General features: G+C 38.9%; 1 protein-coding gene across 1 annotated transcript in view; it reads right to left on the reverse strand.

The window, feature by feature from the left end:
- Myo1d (myosin ID) overlaps window positions 1-11242 on the reverse strand; it is a 314007-nt gene that overhangs the window by 182608 nt on the left and 120157 nt on the right. The window contains exon 15 of the mRNA XM_015501192.2: window positions 1525-1691. Coding sequence (XP_015356678.1) covers window positions 1525-1691 — 167 coding nt within the window. The remainder of the gene's footprint in view (window positions 1-1524; window positions 1692-11242) is intronic.

Below are 11242 nucleotides of genomic sequence, written 5' to 3' on the forward strand. Positions count from 1 at the left end.
TTCCTCCTACCTTGCTGGTTGCTCCTACTCTTTGCTGGTTCTTTTGTGTCAAACCACAAATCTAAATACTGTCACAGACCTCCTCCTCCTCCTCTTCTCCACCCAGTCCCAGGGCTTTACATGTAATCTGCAGACTGACTTCTTTTTAGAAGTCTAGGTATGCAGCTCACTCAGTGTTCCTACCTAAACACGGAGCAGGCATTTCCAAGTTAACACAGTTAAGAGAATAATCTTGATTCTTTCCTTGCTTCTGTTCCATGTCCTCTCTTCAAGCTTCTTTGACCTATTTTATCTCAGCAAAGGATATCATGCTTTCCCAGATGCTCAAACTCAAATCTACTGTCATCCTTTATTATTCTCTACACCTGTCTCATCATAACCAATCCATTCATGAGCAAGTCTTCTCATCGTTACCCCCCAAACACATCCTTAATCTACGCCACTCATATCTACAATACCACCTGGCTGAGGTGTTATCTTCAAGCCATCTCTCCCATGCTCCTGTACTAGCATCCCTAAGCATCTCCTTGCTTTTTGTTCACATAGTAGCCTCAGTGATCCCTCAAAGACACCCATGACTGTGTCACTCCATGCTTAAAATTCACCCATGGTTTTCTATCACACCTCGTCGAAATCTAAATGGTTCAGTCTGACTACAAAGTTCCACATGATTCGGTCTGTCTCCTCGGATCTCATCTCACACCATGCCTGCCCCTCAGCGTCCTCCAACCATAGTGACTAGGTCAGGTACCAAAAGCACCACACTCATTGCTGCATTGGTGCCTTTCCCTGGCTGCTCCTTCCGTCCCACTTTCTCTTCTCGGGTCTTTGTATGCCTGGCATTTCTCTATCATTGCTATCTGCTTAGAGACTTCTGACTGACCAATCTACAGTATTAGAATTTTCTGCATTTTTATGGTTTATGTTTTATGTATTAATTTATGCATCTTTTGTGGGACCTGTAGTCCAGAATGTAGAAAATGTTCAATAAATATTTAAATACAAACAGATGAAACTGAAAGCATTCTTGGATTCCAAGCTGCCAACAATCATTGGCATTATCAATTAAAACAAGAACACATTTTACATTTATGAAGTGGTTTCAAGTCAGGTATGATTCTAAGCGCTTTGTTTATCATCAGAAAACCTTCAAAATAGCTACCACTATAATCCTCATTTCAAATGTGAGGAATCCGAGGCATGGAAAGGTTATGGGAGTTGCCCAAGGTCACATGTCTAGAAAATGGTAAAGCCAGGATTCAAAGCAGGTCGACTAACTTCAGTGTCCCCAGGCTTAACTTCTTTATATTCTACTATTATGATAATGATCATGACCAGAAATGGTAAGTAGCATTAATTGAGTATCTATTATGTGCCAGTAATATAGGCTTTTTACCTACTTAACTTAATCCTCACAACAGCCCTGTGAAATACTATCATTCTCATTGTTTAGGTGCAGCAACAGGCCTTAGCTGCTGTGCTGCTGTGTGCAGGACTCTACTTCTCCACTGGGTCTGTTCTTACCTGTGGAGGAACTTCTCGTAGGTCTGGCGGAAGGCAAACCCGGCTCGGCGCACTCTCACGTTTTCCAGCAATCCAAGGTATTCCACTTGGTGCCGGCAACGCTCATCATCGAATATCTGAGGGGATTTCTTGTCGTTGGGTTTGATGCAACGTACATAATATGGTTCCTGAGGAAACACATCAGCAAACGAGAAGTTTCACTAGGAAAATCCCCTAACTGGGGATCAGTGCTGTGTCAACTGAAGCTCAATGTCTCTGATTTCTCAGGCATATCCTTGTGGATAAGGAGTTGTTCTTCCTTTCTCAACTCAAGGTTGGATGTTCCCATGCACTCAGCAAAGTCTTTATATTATTATGTTTAAGATTCATCAGAAATGACAGAAAAGGGATAAACTAGACAGCAAATAATTAAGACATGTAAGCACCATTTTTTTTTGTATTTATGGAATCATAGATAAGGTCTCTGAAAGAATAGTTCAATAGAAAAAAGCAGCAGATGTGGAAAGACCAAAAGGAACGAGGAATGTAAAATATTAATGACTGCTGTAGTGCACACCAAGAGTTCCTAAGTGTCAGCCATGATTAGGATTACTGTTGCTGTTGCTGCTGCTGTATTAGTTTGTGCTTTGAAAAACAGATGGGTAAGTAGAGGAGTTACACACACACACACACACACACACACACACCTCTGAAGGTGTCAATAATTCTGTGAAAGAGCCCAGTTAAAACTCCTTCCTTCTGTGCCAATTAAGTTTTGTACCCTGCATCAGATCACAACTCCTGTTAAACAGAACACTGTGCTCGGCATAGATCCTGGTACACTGAGGATAATAAACAAGGTAACACTGGATGAATCCAGGAGGTCAGATATATCCTCTTATAAAAGAGTACAGATTTCCTTCCTCTTCTCTGAATCCTTTATCCACCATACATACAGATGCACTTTAATTAAGACACAGAGTCCTCTGTAGTTAAATAATGCAGTTTTAAACTCCATGGAGGACTTGAGGTGGCAAGGGTAGCAAATACTTTAAGATGTAGAGGAGATTTGAAAAATATGAATCTATTTGCATTTTGAACAAAATAAAAGTTTCCAACATCTAAAGAGTAATACTGTTTTCTTTCTTTCTGTAAGCCCTGCTGTGCTGTTTCTTATTGTTGCCGGAGCAGATTATCACAAATTTATTTGCTTGAAACAACACAATTAACTTATCTTACAGCTTTAGCAGCCTTAACTACTTCTGGAACCTTAATTCCACTTTACTGGGTAACAAAACATGGACACAGGTTCTGGGGATAAGGACATGAGCAATCCTTGGTGGAGGGGCTGTGGTATAATTGTTATAGGGACAGATGAGGCAAGGCACCAAAGATAGCAGGAAACAGTTTTACTTGGCTGCAGCCAAGTATAAATAAATAAAATAATTTTTTTTTGTTTATTTGTGTTTTTTTTTTTTTTAAATTAAGCTACAGATTGAAAACCAAAGAAAAGCAGGGACAGGCAGGGGCAGAGGACAAAAAAATCCCAGATTATCTTAAAGAGCAATAAACAGACTGAACAGCTGATTTTTCAAAAGAAACTATGGAATCCAAAGGAATGCAATCTTTGAAGTACTGAAAAACATGTCAACCTAGAATTTTATACTCAGCAAAGACATTCTTCAAGCAGGAAAGCTTTTATAACAATATTTTTGGGGTAAGAAAAACAAAGAATTGGTCACCATCAGATTTAAACTATAACAGGGTGAAGTTCAGGCAGAAGAAGATGGTCCCAGGCGAGCAATACAGAAAGAGAAAGAAAGAAATGATGAATGAGCAAAGCTAAAGGCATATTGACAATATGTAATTATAATATCAAGAATGTCTTATTTGCTTTAAATATACATATTTAAATACACACACATATACATATATATGTTAAAATACATGACCAACATAACATATAAGTTGAGAGTAGGATAAACAAAATAAAAAATGTTTTATTGGCCTTGTTTTGCCCAGAAAGGAAGTAAAAGTACAAAATAATATCAGATTATTATATGAAAGAATAATATTATAATAATAAGTCAAGTAATTACCAAGAGCCAAGATCTCTTAAAACAACAAAGTGAATATAACTTCCAAGGTCCCCACAAAGGTCATGCCTAATACAAGAGTCCCTGAGCTCATTCAAGCCCAATGCTTACTATTTCCATCAAACATTTATCATTCTTCCAGCATTGATGGAATCACCAACAGGGATGGTTTTTACCATAAACAATGTGGCTGTGATAAGTTGATACACATCTTACTAGATTGCCAGGGGAACAGAGGTAAAAATTTAACTGAGGTTAATTTGTAAAACAGAAGAAATAAAAAGGAAAAAAATTTATAGAAGGATCAAATAAAAGCTCTAAGGGGATGGCTGATTTAAATGTAAGGGGAGGCAGCAGAGTAAAAAAAAAAACGGTAATTACATTAAAAGTAAATGAACTAGAAGATTTATTCAAAAGATAAAGATTTTCAGGAAGGATTTTTTAAAAAGCCCAAACTAAGTTATGGAAGACATATTTGAAACATGAGGATATAGATAGACTGAAAGCAAAAGGATGAAATAGATATCATGCAAACCCTTGCCAAAAGAAAAGCTGGTGTAGCTGTATCATTCATGCAAAGTAGACTTAAAGACAAAAAGCAATATGGAAATAGAGATACTGACAAGGGACTCAGTCACCAGAAGATATAACAGTAGTGGCTTGAATGAACCTAATATGTTCTCCAGATATTTTAAGCAAAAAACTTAAGGTACAACAAGGAGAAGTAGACAAATTCAGAATCAAAGTGGATTTTAACAAACTTTCAACACTGACAAATTAGTAAGGATCAAGAAAAGTTGAACATGATTAGCAAATGCAACCTAATGGGTTTGCATGCAATACTGAATGAAAATTATATTTAAATACAAACCAAACATAAACATAAAGCAAATCTAACAAATGTCTAAGGACTGAAGTCACCCACAGGATGTCCTCTGGGAAAGTAAGACTAAGGTAGAAATCAAGAGCAAAAAGATAATTAGAAAAATCTTAGGTTAAAAAAAATGACAATGTGAACTAGAAAATATTTCAAATTGAATGATGTATAAAATCATGTGGGCAAAAAATCTAAGTGTAAGGTGTCATTTGAAGTAATATAAGTAACTTTACTAAGAAGCAGTCAGTTGAATGGAATTGTACCAGCATTGACTGATTAGGTGCAGGAAGAAATAACACTGGATGAGATACCAATGACCAGCCAAGGAGTAGGGGAAGCCCTTTCATCCTGCTTAGTAACAGATAAGTCTTTTGATGAGGACTCAAGTGGAAATACATTCTCTATATTTAATCAGCATTCTGTGTCAATTTATATATGCCGCCTCCTCTCTCATTTATAAATATCGAGACTGACTCAGCCTAAGAAATCCTAAATTTGACAAATTCACTGTGGTATAAAGGTTAAATTGCAGAAATTAATTGTGATCTTATTCCCTTAAACTTTTAAACCTCTCTCTATATATATTTTATGTGAAAACATCACTTGTGAAAGTACACTGATCAGTACATGCATTAGATAGAAGAGGCTGTATTTAAATATTCACCTATTTAGCCTGCATTGTGCATCGTCCAATAGTCAAAGTCAAGTTCATTTAATAATTTACTGGTCATGTGTCCATAGCACTTTATAGTGCCATCAAGAAGCATATAAAATCAACAGAATCTATTTCTCCATCAAAAGATAAACTAGGTGAGAAGACAGAGTATACATTTGAAACACTGTGGACAGATCCCAAGGAAGTGAGTGAGCACGGATTCCCTCTTCTGGAGGACCAGATGGTACACACCAAGCTTCCTGATGAGGTCACTGAAAAGAAGGTGCTAGACCAAATTCAGGCAAAGGTCCTCTTCCATGCACACAGACCTAATAAGACTGAGGAAATAGCTCTCCAGGATCAGAAGATGACTACAATCTCCAGGAGCGAGCCGGTTGCCTGGGTCTTTTTCTCAGAAGCTACTGCTGATGGAGAAGGCAGTCATGGGTTGGGCGGATTGGGTGCAGCTTCTGGTGAGGGGTGGGGGAGCTGGAGCTAGAGACAGAGGCCCTGCCAGAAGGGCTGTGCTTTGGTCTGAAATCCTGGAGAGCTAACCTTGGGAGTTAAAGGTGAATGGCAAGCCACTTTTAGTGACAGCAGCCCATCCCTCAGCTACCAGTTGTAAGTCCTGAAATAGGATAAAGCTGATCCCAGATTGCCAGAATTTGACATAATCTTTCAACTTTTCTAATGCCTTATGTTTAGATGTCACTAATAAGTAGTATATATCTGGAGTCTTTCTTTAATTTTATCTGACAATTTTTATCCATTTATATTCAATATAATTGCTGATACATTTGGATTTATTTCTACCACCTTGATTGCCCCCAATTTTTGTATATTCTTTTGTCTCTTCTTTCCAATGTTGTTTTTTCTTAGGGCTCTTTCCCTCCCCATTAGTTTGTAAGTCACAAACTCTATTTCTACTCTATCAATGAAAATTTTAACACATATTTTTAACTTATCAGAGTTGAAAGTTAAACCATATTTTTATTCTTTTCCTGAGTAACTGATGGTTTTAATGTTTAAATATGACCCCATTTCCAATTCATATGCTACTGTTGTGGTATTTAATTCTAACATTTTATATACAGAATGAGATTATTTATACGCATCCACATATTTGCCTGTTTCTTTGCTCATCTTTTTGTGCTCCAGATTTCTTTTTGCCATATTCTTCCTACTGCCTGATGTATATCCTTTAGAATTTCCTTCAGTGAGGATTTAATATTGGTAAACTCAGCTTTGGTTTTTTAAGAAACATTATTTGTTATGCCTTTGTTTTTGAAAAACATATTTTCTGGGCATAGATTTTTTTTTCCCTTTAATACTAGGGATTGAACCCAGGGGCAATTAACCACTGAGCCACATCCCCATCCCTTTTCATATTTTATTTTGAGACAGGGTCTTGCTGAGTTGCTTAGGGCTTCGCTGAGTTGCTGAGGCTGGCTTTGAACTTGTGATCCTCCTGTCACAGCCTCCTGAGCTGCTGGGATTATAGGTGTGTGCCATCCCACCAGGCTGGGTATAGAATTTTGGTTAACAGATATTTTCACTCAGCCTAATTGTTATTCCTTTAAAGCCAATCTCCCACCCACCCCCACCCCTTGGCTCTCATCTAGCTACTTTGATGTCCTGGAATTTCAGTAGGTGTCACTATGGAGATTTCTTTAAAATTTTCCAAGTTGGGATTCTGTTGGCTTCCTGATTCTGTTGAGTGGTGTTCTCTAACATTCCTGGAAATCTCAGGAACATTTCTTCAAATACTGCTTTGCCCATTCCCCTCCTTCTATATGGCTGATTGGATGCATGCTAGACCTTTTCATTTCATCTTCCATGTCTCCTGGTGTTTCTTCTACAGGTTTCATTTCTTAGTTAAAATAGAATTAATTTCTTTAATTCTTATTATTTATATTTTACTTTTTCTGTCAGCTTTGTCTAAATTGGATGTTAAACCCATGCACTGGGCTTTAAACTTTAATTACTTTATTTCTATCAATTGTCGAAAGAGCAAGAGTTGCTTGCTCTTTCTCATATTATCAGGCCTTTCATTTCTTGAGACATTAAACATTCTTGTATTCTATTTCTGATCATTCCAGCATCAGAAGTTTTCATAAGTCTGAGCCTGCGGTTAGTTCACGTGGTTATCTTGTAGAGATTCCTCACTGTGAGCTCCTTATTTTCTTTGGAACTTATCTGTGAAACTTCTTTAAGGTGTAGAATGAAGGTGGTTTCCTCAGGAAAATAAACTGTGCTCCCTTCTTGCAGATGCCTGGGGTCAACGTAGGACTCAGACCACTTTAAAACAAACTGTTGGCTTGGAACTTTTCCAGTCCACCCAGTTAGTGTGAATTTGGGCTGCAAACCTCATAAAAGCTGGCTTATAAATACACACTCTCAAGAGAGACTTATCCTGACCCCCTCAACATACCCCTTGGCTCAGTATCAAGGACCAAGATGGGCAGTTTTCCTCCAGTTCACTCCAGATACAGACCTCTAGGGAGGTAGTCCTTGAAGACCTGCCATTTTTTGTATGTGTACAGAATCTCACATTAGACCCTGCTTTGGGCAGGCCTGGCTGCCACCTCAAGGTTGAATAACCACACTCAAAGTTAGCTAGCTGGCTCTTCAAGATATCAGTTAGGGCTCTGGATCATTCCTTCTTTGGCTCAGTTACTTCTGCATTCAATCGGCCCCTGGCATGCTTATTCCTTATTTTCATTAGTTCTCAGCTGCATTCAGGAAATTGATTTTAGTACTTTACCTAATATTTTAGTTATTTTGAGTTGACTTTAGAGGGTAACTTGCTTATCATGCTGCCAAAAAATGCATTATACATATGTATTTTTGAGATCTGTTCATCTATGTTCCCACCTGAAAGTATTCTCTCATTTTATTTTCTGATATTAGCCTTGTATTGGGGTAACATTACTTTCATAAAATGAGTTAGGTGGTCTACTCTCTGCATCCTCCCAAACAGACAGGAACTGTAGGCTCCTTTAAGGTTTTATGAAATATATCTGTAAAACCATCTGGGCTTAGTGTCCTTGAAGAGTTGGGGAGGGTAAAGATCTGATTTGTGATTCAGAATTTTTTTTCAGGTTTTCCTTTGTTCTTTTTAGTTATATACAATAGTAGGATATATTTTGACATATCACGCATACATGGAGTATAACTTCTCATTCTTGTGATTGTACATAATGTGGAGTTAACACTGGTTGTGTATTCATTTATGACCACAAGAAAGTTATGCCTGATTCATTCTACTGTCTTTCCTATTCCCATCCTCCCTCCCTTTCCATAATTCAGAATTTGTAGGGTTACTGATTTATTCAAATTTTGTTTCTTCTTGAACTAATTTTGAAAACATTTTTCTAGAAAACTAAATTTCCAAATTTACTGGCAACCAGTTTTCAAAATATGTTATTGCTTTTTAAATCTCTAGTGTCTAAAGTTATAACTTTTTTCATCTAAAATTATCAGTTTTATTAGAGATATTATCTATTTGATTATTTTTTTGATTTTTCTATTTAAAATTTTTATTATTTAAAAATTATTTTCTTCCTTCTTTTTTTTTTTAAGAGAGAGAGAGAGACAGAGAGAATTTTTTTTAATATTTATTTTTTAGTTTTCGGTGGACACAACATCTTTGTTTGTACGTGGTGCTGAGGATTGAACCAGGGCCGCACGCATGCCAGGCAATCGCACTGCCGCTTGAGCCACATCCCCAGCCCATTTTCTTCTTTCTTTAGAGCTTCTTTTCTAGCTTTTTGAGTTGAACTTCATTCATTCTTGGTTATTTTATAAAGACATGACAAATCACTTTAGTAGCGCCCTACAAATTTGGACAAATTCTTTGTTGAACAGTTCCAAACATTTTGTAATTATGTGATTTTCTCTTTAATCTGTGAGTTATTTAGGAGAGTGGTTTTTAAAGTTCTCAAGCACATTAAAAAATACTGAGTTTTATTTCACTTGCTTTCAGGATGGGGAATGTTATATGTATAGTTGAGTCTTTGTGAACGAGCATGTTGTCAAATTTTTTAAATGCTCTATGTATCATTGGAAGGAATATATACTTCCTAATCCCTGGAATCAAGTTTATTTTGATCTACTGGATAAAGTTTGAATCTGGTTTTCAAAGTTTCTGCATTCTTACTAACTAATGTCTTTGCCTATTGGATCTATCAGTTTCTGGTAAAACTGGTTTGAAATCTTCCATTATGATTGTGGATTTATTAATTTTGCCTTTAAAAATTTTCAATATTGGGCTAGGGTTGTGGCTCAGTGGCAGGGTGCTTGCCTAGCATGTGTGAGGCCCTGGGTTCGATTCTCAGCACTGCATATCAATAAATAAAATAAAGGTCCATTGACAACTAAAAAATATTGAGATTTTTTTTTCAGTATTTTTCCCTTTTATAGAGTTCATAATACATATGGCTATGTTGTTAGGTATTCAGTTCAAAACAGTTCTATTGTCTTGGGCGTTTTTGTTTTGTTATTACTAGTTTCTTTGGGGTGCTTTCAACCATTTGGGAGGGGAATGGCTTGATGTACCTTCATCACTCTCTCTCTCTTTTTTTTTTTTTTGGTACTAGAGATTGAACTCAGGGGCACTCTGTCATCGACCCACATACCCAGCCCTATTTTGTATTTTATTTAGAGATAGAGTCTCACTGAGTTGCTTAGCACCTCTCGAGCCCAGTGCTGAGGCTGGCTTTGAATTCATGATCCTCCTGCCTCAGTCTCCGGAGCTGCTGGCATTACAGGTGTGCAGCACCACCCCACCTGGCTCATCTCTTTGTTTTAAAGCTTTCTGCTAGGTGTTATTTAGGTGTGTCTCCTGTGAGTAGCTGGATTTTCTACCTATTTTGTTTGTTTAGATTATTTGCATTCATGGTGAATTCCAATGATTTAGATTTACTTCTAACACATTATTTTGCACTTTCTAAACCTAACATTCTTCCTTTCCCCCTGCCCCATGTTTTTTTTTTTTTTTTCCTTGCCCCTGTTCTCTTCCTTCCCTCCCCTCACAGAGAGACTGCGAAGCTATGGCAGAGAGTGCTAGGCTAGTTACTTTCCTTATATCTCATATCTTTTTCCTACTTTGAAACAGAATTCTTATTTCTAGTGTGATGCACTACTGACCAGAATAAAAATATACTTCCTAGCCTCCCTCGAGCAAAAGGAAGGTAGCTGAAGCACCACATGGACTTCCAGGAGGCTCTTTAAAAGGAAGTCCCAGCTGCCTTCTTGACAGGGAGATGAGGCCATGAACAGGAGGTAGGTCGTGGTCCCTCAGTCCTGATAACCTGGATCTGTGACTGCAGGTCTGGGACGCCTTCTCTTTTTCATTTGTGGGAGAGAGAAATGAACTTCTCGGATTTTAGGAAGATGGCGGCGAGGGGAGTGCATTGCCCCCGTGTGCTGCTTCACTGTGTGGGAGTATGACAAGTCAGGACGGCTAAAGGCTATCTTGTTAGGAATTTCCAGCAATAGTGGGGTGCTCCGGAACCTGGAGGAAGGATTTCCATCGCACGAGGATCGGCTACGGGGACTCAAACGCGAGAGGTTTGTCGCACGGAGGGTAACACTGCTTATTCAGCAAATCGCCCCGCGGCTAGAGTCTTCAGCGCGCGCTGGGAAACAAGGAGATAGCGACGCAGGGATACAGCGCTGCAGTTTCTGCCAGCCGTGCAAGCACCGTACTCAGGGCTGAATTCTGGGTTCGCGACGGGGGAAGGAAGCGGTCCATCTCGGTTCTCCACACTGGTCAGACCACAGAGGAGGCCAGCAGCCACCATGTTGGAAAGCTGATGTCACCATCCCTGTTTTCGACTGACCGCAGCTCATTCAGCCATAGAACAGGTAATTTCAGGCTGCCATTCGCCTGCGGCTTGCAGACAGATTGCTAGGGTTCAGTGCCTGGGTGCTTCTTAGAACCTGATCTTATCGGAGCGAACACCGAGCGCGGGACGGCCGAGTTCCGGCTCCTGGAACCGCCCTGGCCCAGGGCTGCGGAGCCTGCGGAGGCTGCTTCTTGGACCCTGCTCCTATCAGAGCATACACCAAGCACTAAGCGGCCGAATTCCGGCTCCCGGAACTGAGCCC

The sequence above is a fragment of the Marmota marmota genome, unplaced genomic scaffold (assembly GCF_001458135.2).
Source record: "Marmota marmota marmota unplaced genomic scaffold, marMar, whole genome shotgun sequence".
Lineage (NCBI taxonomy): Eukaryota > Metazoa > Chordata > Mammalia > Rodentia > Sciuridae > Marmota > Marmota marmota.